General features: G+C 39.0%; 1 protein-coding gene across 1 annotated transcript in view; it reads right to left on the bottom strand.

Moving 5' to 3' along the window:
- The window catches only part of MMP2 (matrix metallopeptidase 2), a 30,347-nt gene extending 18,825 nt beyond the window's left edge, over positions 1–11,522 (bottom strand). The window contains exons 1-5 of the mRNA XM_071567233.1: positions 11,205–11,522; positions 7,588–7,814; positions 6,219–6,367; positions 3,908–4,036; positions 2,169–2,342 (exon numbers count right to left, since the gene is read on the bottom strand). Coding sequence (XP_071423334.1) covers positions 2,169–2,342; positions 3,908–4,036; positions 6,219–6,367; positions 7,588–7,814; positions 11,205–11,348 — 823 coding nt within the window. The 5' untranslated portion in view covers positions 11,349–11,522. The remainder of the gene's footprint in view (positions 1–2,168; positions 2,343–3,907; positions 4,037–6,218; positions 6,368–7,587; positions 7,815–11,204) is intronic.
- Between the last annotated feature and the right edge of the window lie 1,760 nt (positions 11,523–13,282).

Genomic DNA, 13,282 nt, shown 5'->3' with positions numbered 1-13,282 from the left:
AATGAAAGTTAAAGACAGACACTCAGTCAGTTTCCCCAAAACAAAAGCCTAATTTGCTTGTAAAGTAAATCATAAGGGGCCCGAGTCCTGTTCTGCCTCATGGTAAGCTCAGTAATTTAAAAATTGATAAAGGTACATTGATGTGAGAGCAGATTCAGAGTGGACATTACTAATCTATGAGCTTCACTGTTAGCTGTTCCTAGAAAAATCAAGCAGTTGTGATGTCAGGAAACCTCAGTCTGGAAGGCTGCTAAAACCCCTGTGGCACAGATCCAAGGTGGAGGGAGCTGCAGCTTCATGAGGGTTCTGCCTGGGCAGCAGCCTAGAAGAACTTGTGACTGATGTGAGGGAAGTACAGGCAGAGAATAGATCTTTGTTATATATTGGAGGATCAAAGCTGGGAGCCTAAACTGCCTTTAGTGTCAGTGCAGCTTGGTAAAGAGAGATGCAAGATGGTTTGATCCCATATGGCAAAGGAGAATTTCAGCACACCTGCATAAGATTTGTGTAGGAGGAAGGTAACTTAGTGCTCCACTTTCTTCTGCTTTGACAAATGATAGTTGAATCAGTTTACAAAATTAGGGTACAGATCTGGGATTAACTTTAGAAAAGCCTGAGGGAGTACCATAGCTTTAAAAATGTTTCCATGTATGCACCGTGGCTCTATAACAAGAACTGAAACTAACTGCCATGAATTAAACATGAGAGAAACAAAGACCAACAGCTAGGAATGTTGTCCCTGACACAGACTCTAATGTAAATCCTCCTGTATCCGAATTTATTAGCTGTGGTTTAGCAAATGGTAACTTGGAATAATGAGTGAACAATGCCACTCTGGATTTAATAACAACCATCTGTGAATAACTGTTTGTGGATCTTGCAAAATAATTGCATCAGAAACAAAAGGCTGAAACCCTTCTGTTCTGTTTCAGAAACCTTGACACAGGCATTTCCAGGAACTTCACTTTCAGAACCAACTCTCCCTGACAGTGCTTCACTGCTTACTCTTTTCAGCCTTGTATGACTTCAAGATTTTACAAAAGTATCAGTCAGGGTACGTGGATCTCCATTTGTCCAGCTACCTATAATGTGGGCTTTGTTCTGACTGTATCTCAGTATTTGGAGTATTTTAAAGAAATAAGTCAAATTTTTCTCTTTTCCAGCTGAAAGGATTAACCTGAGGGAGATAAGATTTGGGGAAAGTGGGAAATGAAGGAGATATTGAAATTTCAGGAGAAAAAGATTGTGCTGGTATGTGCCTGTGCAGATATATATAATCTGCTGAAGTAAATGTTAGGCTAAAGAAGCTACTTTTGAAAGTCATGCAACTTAAATGATAACTTTTTTTCTTTAATTAACTGAAGTCTGTTGAAAGTTCACACTTCTACTTGTTCATCCTCTATAGTTTTATAAATAGCTGTCAGCATAATAGATCCCAGCTCTAGATGTGTACTATAATAGGAAATTAGAGGTTTGGAAATTAAAGAATAATACTTTACCACATTAGGGCTACAAGATTGACATAATCTAGAACTGATTATCTTTGGAAACCACCAGCATCCTGATGCAGAAAATCTGTACTCTTATACTGGAAACTATGGTCTTGCAAATTAGCTGAAAAAACCCCCAAAATCTGTCAAGCAGGAATCCATTTAGTGTTTGCTGCAAGAGAATAGCAGAGAACTTTTGAAGACAGGGTATCTGCACTTTCTACATATACATGCCTTGAAATTTTGAGTGTTCTTAGCAGATACACACATGAATGCACATTGTGGAAGTGTCTGCAATGTAGGGAACCATTTCTGTCATTTATGTGCTGCACCTCCAAATTTGGCCCTATCCTTACTCTACAAGGTGCTGTCTTTCCTTGACTGTAAAAATCAACCTGAAGTGTGTTTGATGTTTATATGGTGCTGACATTGCTTCAGGCACACATTCAATATGTTTAGGTGATTAGAGAAAGACCTTGGCCTGAGTCTTCATCAGTTACAAACTCTTCTACACCAAGGGAGAGTTTAGTGAGTTTTGTCTGCTTAGACAGATAACGAGGAGCAGTAAATCTAAACCTGCCAGAAAGGAAGTGGGGAAAGTACAAGGAGATGTGGATGAGCAAATAAGAAGGGAAAAGTCTCCCAGGAAAAAGACATTAGGAACAATGATCTACTTACATTCATGGGGACAAAAGCCATATTTGCCATCTGCATCAAAGTCTTTGGTTGTGGAACACCAGAGGAATCCATCGCTGCGTCCTGCATCTGTGCAGCTGTTGTATTCCTTGCCGTTGAACCAGAAGGGAAATTTGCAGTATTCACCATCTGCATTTCCATACTTCACTCTAACCACTATAAAGAGAGCAAAGGCAGTGGTGAAATTAACCATCAACTGATATAAAAGTACAGTTTCTGGACATCTTTTCCTGGAAGATGCTGATATAGAAATGCAGTCTGAATTTCTTCTTTGAAATTCAGTATGCTGCTGGTCTCTCTATTGGCAAGATGATCATAGCTGAAATAGCAACTGGCAATTTTAAAAGAATTATATGGATATTACTCATGGTGAAGTGTTAGAATCAGTCCAGAAAAATATATATGTTGTTACCATGGCAAGACAAAGTTACAAACATGCTGTTAATACATTTAGTAATTTAATGTCATTGGTAATATGGTCTGAAATATTCAGTATAGTTTCAAAGGTTCCAGGCAGCAGCTCAACATGAGCTGAACATGCCTTGTGCCTCATAAACCACTTTGGTATTTCCAATGTGACTTGAATGAGATCTACTGTGGCAGATGGGGATGGGGTGGAAATGTAGGCTTGCCCAGATCCTGGGGTTTATTACAGTTTATCACATGTGCTCTTGTGGCTACAGTATTGGTGCTGTCATCTACCTGTTAATGCATAGATAATTCACTTATCCATAGCATTTCTTTTAATGGCAGTAACTAACTGGTTACTTGTGTAGTATTTTCACTTCTATGGAAAACAGTTTCCTCCTGTCTCTGAGGCAGAGATCCAGTCCGGTTAGTTCAGTTACTCATCAGTGATTCTGCTAAAAGTAAAAGAAAGCCCAACAGAAGGAAGATGACTATTTTGGTATTAAAGTTCAATTATTTTTTTCAAAGGAGGACAGATAAGAAAAGTAGAGTTTGAAGTGAAAGACAAACATGAATTTTTGTTCTTATTCTGTGTTCTTGTACTGTAAAATAATTATGGCTAGCACTATATGATTGTGGAAAAGTTCAAGCAGAAAAAAACACGCTCCAAACTGCTGCTTGATCTGGTTTGTCTAATTCAGGTGATATTATCTGGACTTCAGATGTTTCTTCTAAAGGGTATGGCAAACTGCCTTTTAAAGATTCTTGGAGATGTTCTTAATCTGCTGTTTAATGTCAATTTCTTTTCAGTCATCAGCATGAGTAATTTATATTCCAGGTTCTTTTGAAGATATCATGAGTATATAAAAACTTACTCAGGTGGGTGGTTTTACTTTTAACAACTGATGCCACAGCTTAAATAATCTTAAAAAGGGTGTATCAGCAGAAAAACACTGACCAGTCTGCCTCTTACAAATGAACTTAAAGGTGCAGTTTGAGTCCCTGAAATCTGAAGCATTCAAAATCATAGTTAAGGCTTTGTACTTGTACCACAATTCCTGAAGCTTATGCAGCATCAGGCCTATTGTTAATTCAGTTTTTCATGGGCCAGTAGTAGAGGAACAGAAAGGGAAATCCTACATAACGTTTATTTAGGAATTACCTAAAATTGTTGAAGAGAGCAATTTAAATCATATAAGTGAATTTCTCCTGTATACTGACAGTCGATGAAAGCATTTAGTGCAGTGCCTGAAACAGCTTTAAAATACAGCAGCCAGCAGGCCATATGTTCTGAAACATTAAAGGTCTGGTACCTTGTCCCTCTCCAAGAGTCCACAGTTCATCATCATCAAAATGGGAGTCTCCTCCAATTCCTGGCCCTGGTGCAAAGGCATGAGCCAGGAGACCGTCTTTGCCATCAAAGGGATAACCATCACCATGTTCTGCAGGAGGAAGCAGACAAAATAGAGCAGTTTCTAATGGTCTCTGCACTGTCAGACTCTATACAAAAATGATAATTATCATGTACACTTTCCTATTCAAGACGGCAGCAGAATACTCTAGTGAATGAGTTTATTGGTTTGTGTTGTCCTGGCAAGACTGAACCAGAAGAGAAGCAGCCAGTTCTTACAAAGAACATGAAGCATCAGTGCTGCAGTTGTCACAGCATGTTATTTTATATCTCATAAGGACTGTGGAAAGGAATCAAAGATTGTGAAGAACGATGAAGTACTGTACATTAGATGTATGACTGCATATACACTGCAGTTTCTCAATGGAGACTGATAGGGAGCTGTAAAATAAGTATTGTAGATAAGGGCTATTTTCAGGTAATTCGTATCAGTCTCCAATACAGAGATTGGAAAGTAAAGGCAGATTTCATTTTGCAGGCTACTTTTTTCTGCTGCCCTTAAGACTTCTGTGCTCTTTTCTGTATATCTGCAGGATACTCACTACATCAAGCAGAAAAGCAAATCTGAGTGTCTCAGCAGTGAGCCTCTAGGAAACGGTCTTGCTACTCTGAGTGCTGAAGGAGCTTATTCCTCCTCCACATCAACCACTCTGAGGCTCAGGCAGCTCACAGAGCAGCAGCAGGTTAAGTAGCTCTCCTGTTGTTACACTGTGGGCTTTTCTTGGAAGTACACCGTGTGTGGGTAAGGCAGGCTGGCACGGGCATAGCCCTGGCATTCATAGTTTTCCCACCATGCTGACCTGTGCATCAAAGCTGGCTGCCAGCATCGCTAGTTGCATCCTTTCTGGCCTTTTGGTCTGATGTCTTGCCATTTAACGGGAGCCCTAAATACACAGGCCTGATTCTCTACTATCTTACACTGATTTCAGGCTGGTGTCACTCTCTTAATAGTAGTTCAGTTCATTCATTTCAGGAAATTAATGTCAGTTGTCAAGGACAAGATTTTGACATTTATTAGATGCTTTACTCCTGTTTATTTCAAAGTGGATCCTTTGCTTAAGAGAAAGGTTAAAAATGAAAAGATCTTGTGAATGTCTCAGCTCCTGTGAATCTGACATGCAGCAAAGTGATAAGAATGACTGAATGTCGAAGGAGCTCTTTGCCCACAGTTTCTGAGCTGACTACAACCAGTAAGTTCTAAAACCTGCAGAAACACTTATGCTTTTATAAGGCTTCTGGTTGGTGTTTTTTTTTGTTGTTGGTTTTTTGTTTTGTTTTTTTTTTTTTTTGTGAACTGAGCCAGCCTGGATGAGGATCTGAAGGTCTGAGTGTACAGAATCTCTGAAGCTTTTGAGGTCAACTCATCAGTAGCTAAAGCAAAGAAAACCAGCTTGAAATGAAGGCTTTTACAAAGAGCTCAGTTATTCTTTGAACTGTTCACTTCACTTCCAAAGTCTACCTCCCAAGTGATTGGCTGTACAAGTATCTTCATTAGTATTAAAAATTCTGCGACTGTCCAAAAGAAGTTAAAATTCCCTGTGTTTACACTGAAAAGCTATAAACATTCTTTAGAGGAAACCAAAATTAATTGAGAAGGCATGTATGACAAAAATGAATCCAGTCACCTATAATCATCTGGACTCAAACCATAATTCAGCTTATGATCCATGTTCTAAGATTCCTCAAGACCAAAGAACAGATTGAAAGCCTACATTCTGCTATGCTAAAGAATGGAAACCAGCTATGGAGTCAAAATTGAAACCCACAAATACATTTTTGAGCTCCGCTGTTAGAACCTTTACCACTATCACTGGAAAACAGCATACAGAGCTATAAATAAATGGTATGATGGCATTCCATTCTCTTCCATGGCAGGAAGCCAGCTCACATCATCTGAAGATCTGTACCAATATTCTCAGTTCTATTTCTGATTTGTAAATTTAAAAATAAAATGTTGCTCCTAGCAATTCTCTTTTGGAAAGATAAATATAGTATTAGGGTGTTGTATAAATACTTCTCTCTCTCTCACATATAAGCAAGAAAAAAACAGTCTTAGTGAAATTAGATCTTAGCTTGTATAAGCCAAGTGCAAACTAGGACAAGTTTTGCCAGAAAGGCTCACGGGTGCTACTTATTGAGGGTGGATCATTCCAATACTGAGGATTAATGAAAGGAACAAAACCAAAAACATATGTAAAAATAGAAAAATATACCCCATCGGCCAAAATTTATCATAATGTCTGCTTCTCCATCATTTATTCGGTTAAATCTCAGCGGTGTGACATCACTCCAGACTTGAAAGGCTCGAGCAAAGGCATCATCTACGGTCTCAGGATCCAAATCTGGGGTATAGCCTATAATCCTTAGAGGTAAAAGCAAGAGTTAATTAACACACAAAGCTCCTCCCTGTATTAGTTGTTTACTTGCTGAGTAGACTCGATGGTGAAACCAGTTAAGGGTAACACTGCTGCACATGAGATCTAAACACCTTCCTGTGAATCAGAGGTGTGTTTAGATGTGGCTCTGATTATTTATTTTATTTTGGAACTGACACAGCAACAAGTAGAAAATTATATATCCAGAGGCTGTAAAGCCTACATGGCAGTGAGCCTTGCACAAAACATTCTGGGTTTTGCATCAGCACTGAGACCAGAAAAGGAGCTCAATAACATTCTGAAAGCTTCAAGTGTGGATGGTTTTGCTTAGAAAAGTAGCCCTTCTCTTTGTGACTGTGTATTGTTTCATCCCTCTTGAATGCTAATCCTTTACCATTGTGTGGGTTATGTTGGCAATAGGATACATGGGGAAATTGGAGGAAAAAGCACATAAGATGGAGCCATAGGGCTTACATGAGGGATAAACTCTTTAGTGTGTTGCTTTCTTCTTCTTTATGTATGTTAATTGGACTTATTAGTGCCTTATATCACAGCCTGCTATCCTCCATATGAAGAGAAGTTTCCAAGTCTTTGCTGTGGGGCTGTGCATAGTTGGGGAAACTACTTTGTGCCTAAGAAGAATGAGGAAGAAACAGAGGAAGCACATGAACAAGTGGGAGCTGTGAGAGCTACCACTGTTTTTATCAGTGTTTTTAGGCTAGTCACAGCCTGAGGGATGCTTTGAGTCAAAACTTGTGAGGGAGAAGCAGACTAAGTCAAGCAGCTAAGACAAATCTGCTGTTTGTTCTCCTTCGTGCTATAAGTTTCTTCTTGCACCACCTAAAGTAATGATTTTTTTTAATACTGACTGCAACAAGAGCTGTGTTGGCCTCTCACTATTCAGCTGAAGAAACTGAAACATGCCAAACTTAATGCAGTAGGCTGGCTTTAACTTGTGTCTGTAAATATCTGAAATAGGATTGTTTGATGTTAAAATTTATTTGATGATTCCATTTTTAGGACTGCCAAATGCAGATGAGTTTGGCCTCTGCAATCAATAAAGACTGTGGTCGTCCCAGAGCAGATGGGCAGGTGAGACACTCCCTTAGGATATTTGCACCTGCCCCAGTGCAAAGTGTCTTGTCTGATTGACTCTTGAAAGCACTATGGTCATATGTGAGCGAAACCCACCATCACCACTCAGTACCTGTATGTTAAATGATTCTTTTCCCATTTTGGCTTTCTTGGAAAGAAGTTGTAATTGGCTACATCAGGGTTACCACAGCGTGGTTTCTTCATTGTCTCAATAGTATTTTGATCCAAATCTCCTGTTTCAGGTAGCCCAAAAAACTTCTGCATTTTCTTCAGAGTATCTTTCAGGACAAATAAATTGCAATTGTCTTTCGGGCACCCATAGTACTTATTCAGGTATTGCTTGGGAAAAAAAAAGCACAGGACAAAGACTTTAAAATTCATAAAAGAAATAGTTAAGCATTACAAATAAATACTGTAATTCAATGTTAGCTTTCCATCTGTAATTGTAAGTTTTATTTTCAAAATTACTATTATTAGTAACTGAGGGAGCAGCTGAATCTCCTTAATTGACACAAAATATCCTGATCATACAACAGTGCTAATTAAGCTATCATTTCTATTATTAGCTATCACCTTTACTTAATGAATTGCTTTTAGCCTGGAGCTTTAATGTAGAACTACAAAGTAAAAGTGGGTTTATCTTTTTTGGTTTCTGTATGATGTGTAAATCTGCTTATAGTTTTGGATTTTGTGTAATGTTTTCTTGGAAGAATCTGGATTATTGAGAAACTTCGTCAAGGTATCAAAGCAACCCCACAAATGAGACCACATTATTTGCAAAGAAAAACCCTACTATTTAATCAGACTGCACAGAGCTGTTTGAATATTATTTGTGTTTGTTTTAGAGCCAAACATTGCAAAGACCTGAGGAAGAAGGTCTTTGGTAACATCTCAGCTGCCTGGACACTGCAGCCAATTGATATCTGCATACTTAGAACTCCACTGAATGCTCTGGCACATCTGTGGCCACACTGATGTTTGTGATACAACCATAGTGGCACAAAATTATCACAATATTATCTCTCATTAAAAAAACAGTGGTCCTAAAGGGGTCAAAGAGATGGTACAAATCTCATTATTTTCTCCTGTTACCTAAAATCATACCCAGCCAAGTCTCCTTCCTTTCTCCTAAGTATGGAGTTACAATATTTTATGCCTAGCTGTCAAAGAAAAGTTACAGCCATGCCAAAGAGCAGGTGTTCCCAAATTGCTGTGTAGGTCACCTGAATGGTGCTTAGCATGGCACAGAGCTGAGAGATGCCCTTGCCCATGGTGCTGTTAGACAGGAAGGTTGCAAGTTACTAATCATTCTGGTAAAAACTGTCTGTAGCAGAGAAAGAAACATCCTTCAAGGATTGTATCAAAAATATTAACTACAGGTCCAAGGTAGGAAAACACCTAAATAAGGTCAAGCTGTCAAAAATATGTCAGAAGTATCAGGGAGAACTTTTTTAAACTGAGGATTATAAGAAGCCTGACAAAATTACTGCACATTTAAGTTCTTCTGCCAGAAAAGATTCCCATGGGAAAGCTTGCTTTATCTGTCTAATGGGATAATACCACTACATCAGCAAAACTGGTCAAGCTTGAATTTAACCACCCTTCTCATGAAGTCTGGGTGAACGTCATCCACCCTGCATAGGAAATGGTTCAGGGCTTACTCAGAAAGGGATTCAATCAAAATGTTACACCATTTCCTTCATAAGTTTCTCCATCCACCATGATTAAGGCCAGAGTAGGCCTAGTTTTTGTGGGTTTTGTAACTTCTCATTTGGTGTTTCTCCAGTGGAGACTCTGGCACTGGCAAGTAAAGGACATGGTGGTTTCAACTTTGCTTCCACTAAGTTGCTGTCTATGCATAGTTAATGAGGCCTGGTGGAAATTATGGGAAATGTATTAAGAACATAATCAAACAAGCCAGTATAGAGGCTCTATTCTTATCCCAATATTCACTTTAATGTACTTTGGTAGATTTTCTTCTGCTTCTGCTTGCCTCTCTGAATGAGGTACAGACTGTACATCAGAACTGAAGTTTAGTGAAGAACCAGGCTGCTACTCTTGTCATCTTATGATTGTGAGCGAGACATTCAACCAAAAATATAAAACAAGTCATGATAAAGAATTTTACTTGCTAGCATTCTAAGTAAAATCTGACCCCTTTCAACTTTTTCTAAAATGGAAATTTTACTGAAGATGAGAAATGAACATGACCAGCTGTTCTATGAGAAAAAATCTTGAAGAAAATGTCATGTCTATGCAAACCACATCTTGGCCTAGGCTGCAAATTGCAGTTTCCCCAGAGTCAGCAGGGAGCTGTGGTGATCTGGAATTTTGATCTAACCTATTAATGAAACAGAGTCCAGCTGCAACATAGCAATTTGTGTTCTGATGCTGAGTGTTGGAGCTGTTCTGATGGAGGGTGTGAGGAAAGGCAGCCAGTAAGCATTACCCAAGAATACTCCAAGAAAGACAAAGAACTGCAGAGTTAAACCAGCTTGTAATTTTCCTCTGAGTACACATAATAAATAGGTTGTTCAAAAGAAACAGCAATGAGGGGAGATGTGGATTGCTGTTATTGAATAAAAGTCTGATTGTGTCTAAGAAAATAGATTATCTAGGAGTGGTTAAATTACTCTTAGACACGTGGGACCCCACTCTCCTCTCCCAATGCACTGGCCCCTTCCAGACCCTCCTCCCCAGGCTGCTATGCTGCTAAGGCAAAAGCTTGGGTGAATTTGTTTTGTTAAAGACTGAGGATTGCCCTTTTTGGGTCAGTTTGTCTGTTTTTCCTAAACTTTCCAACACAGCTCTCATCTGGAAATTCTCTACCCTCCCCCAAACCTTTAACCTGGGAAGCCTTCCCAAGATGCACACAAACTGCTAGGAAAAAAAGTGACCAAGTTTCAAATCTCTATGTCCTAAAATAAGAATAATTTATCTCAATCTTCCTTAAAATGGATTTACTGCTGAAGAAGAGAAATGTCTATAATTTACATGCTAAAATAAGGATAATCCATCTCAATCTCCCTTTAAATGGACTTCCCATAATGTCATTTTTTGAAGGTCCATGGGGCTAAAATAAGGTTAGAATAAAATGCTGTAGAGTTATAGCTATAATTTGCTAATATCACAGAAATCCAAACTCCTTTTTCTGTTCCAGATTGGATTTGGGGGAAAAAAGGTATTTCTTTAAACTGATGGTATTTTTTTTCAAAGCCAAAGCTAGTCACAATGGCTTCCGAAATTTGAGCCAGCTTTCAGTTGTAGTGTGCCTTAAAGCTGTGTTTATACAACACACGGTAAACACTCTGGAAAATACATTTCTGAAAGCTGTATTCTTGTATTAAGGGAGTTTCAACAGACCTCACTTCTACTTGATTTAAATAAAAAACCCTACATGTCTTTCATTTGCCCTTCTCCCCTATTACCATTGCAATCTTTTAATTATTGTCGTGATGGTTTAATGAAAATATTTTTTATGTTCAGACTTAAGGAAAAAAAAAATCAAATTACTTTCTGCGCTGACTTTAAAATTTTTAAGAGAGGAAACATTACTTGGCTCCAGTTGTAACTTTTGAAAGCTGATACCTTTGCTAGCTAGCTAGCACTTCCAGAGACTCCAGGGAGAGAATGCTACAGTCATTCCTTAGCCTCAGCTGAAACAAGAAAGAAACATCTGCTTATGAAACAACAATAAAAATCTGAAGCAAAGATGAAACCAACACTTACCACTGCTAGTTCTTTGTCTGTTTTGGGAGTGCTGTCTCCAGGAAACTTAATGATTGGTGACGGTGCAGCTATAGTTTTGTTAAAAAGATACACTTGGATGAACAGTACTTGAAAAACGAAGGCACAGCCAATGTGAGTCTTCATTCTGCCTAAAATTTATGCTCTCCTCTTTGGAAAAAGCTTTTCCCACTGTCTCTCCGTTCCTTTAGCCGCACGGTGACCAGTTGCTTATCTGCACATCTTAACTCTCGGCACCGTTTTCCCTTTTGCTTGCTCTAGCAATTCCTTTGTATGTTTAAAACATCCAGATGCGCAGTCTCAAGCTACCACAAGAGGAAGTCTGAAAACTAGTGGAAACATGAGAAAAGGGCAGTTACCAGATGTGATTGCTGTGATTTTAAGGTAGCAACAGGCAGATACTTATTATTGCTGAAAGAAGCCACATTTTCTCCTCATTTGCATATATGAAAATGTTTACTTATGACAGAGAGCAGGAAAAAAGTAAAACCTGGCTCAGTTTTGATGACAAAGTGTCCCACATAAGTAAGTTTTGTATTTAAAAAAAAAAGAAGAAATTGCTAAACATTGTATCCCTGGGTGTAAATTTTAATTATTTTTTAAACCTATTTTTATGGCACAGACATAATGACGTGCTTTAGTCCTGTGTGGTTACACTCCTGCACAGTGCCCTACAGCAAACATTTTGATTCTGGATTTTGGGCAGAGCCTGCATAGGTCAGTGCAGCGAGTGAGGCTCCTTGTCCCACTCCTGCTGAGGCTGCACAGGCTGCGTGCACAGGGCTCACCGGCACTTGGTGAGAGCGTCACTCCCTCCCTGCTTAGTGCACAATGTGTAGATCTCTGAATAATATCCTTGTGGCTTGTTGGGTTTAGAATCAGCTGAAGGCTTTGCCACCAACAGGCACAGTGTATCACCTTAATCTACAGAATGAGAGAGAAGTAGGCAGATTCAGCAATAGCAATTAACTTCAATAACTGATGTCAGGGAAATAGTACAAAATTTAGGATTTGCTTATAACTGATCCACTGGTGCATCTGCCTGAGTCTGATATTTGGATGTAAATACAACTATTGTCGTGGACAGTCTATTTATTATGTCATTCATAATATTGCCAGCTTTGAGATGTTATTACAAGAGGAATATTGTTTTAGCTGAATATCCCTAATCTAAGGGTTTGACTCATGGCTTTTCAAGATGGGAGGTTGGCAATACTGCATGAATGTGAATGTGTTCTGGCCAGCCAAGTGTCTACAGTTTCTGCTTAACGAGTCCAACCATGACAGTTCCTCTGGGCTGTATGTCACCATAAAAGTTGTCACAGCTTTCCACTGAGTGTTAAGTAAAAACTTTCCAGATATGACTCCTATTAACGTATAGGGCTGTTAATGAAAAGGAAATACTTTTCTGGTGTTTTCTGTTTACTAGTAACACTTGGTTTTAAATAGTTAATATTGGCAGTTCTTTGATTTATGCCAATATCCAGCTATTTTACTGCACCCCATCATCCATGAGCTGAATAGTCTTAATTAAAGGCAAGGGTCTCAAGGGGTGAGCTGAGAGGCTCAGGGAGAAAGCATTTGAAGGAGCTTTTGCTGCCCATACAGTTCCATTGACACCCCAGGACAGCAGCTTTATGCATAGCTGTGGGGGGAACCAGCCATGGGAAACAACACTCAAGAGTGAAAGAGGAGTTACAGGAACTTCGTGCGTGAATGGAGCTTTCTTCGTCAGCAAGGAGCTTTGTATTTATACTTGCTCATCCTTTCAGGAGCAAATCCAATGTGGCTTGACTTACAGAGAACAACTTTCCTCTAATGGTTCAGCTTTGAAATTACGCCTTCTTTTTTTAGCTTTTCCCCATCAGCAAAACCTCATGGTCATTTAAAGCCGTGTCTAATAATCAGCAGTTCTGAAAATATGGTCCAGTTTTTCCAGACCCCAGTACTTAGTTGTGGAGAATGACTCTTCTGCTTTGTTTGTGATGACAGCTCATATTTGTATCTGGTCATGTGACACGGTATGAGAACAAAGGCTAAAAAAGCCTTCACTAGATGTG

This window comes from Pithys albifrons, chromosome 12 (assembly GCF_047495875.1).
Source record: "Pithys albifrons albifrons isolate INPA30051 chromosome 12, PitAlb_v1, whole genome shotgun sequence".
Taxonomy (NCBI): domain Eukaryota; kingdom Metazoa; phylum Chordata; class Aves; order Passeriformes; family Thamnophilidae; genus Pithys; species Pithys albifrons.
Note: the sequence above shows the minus strand (reverse complement) of the source record. Positions and strands in the feature narration are given on the sequence as shown.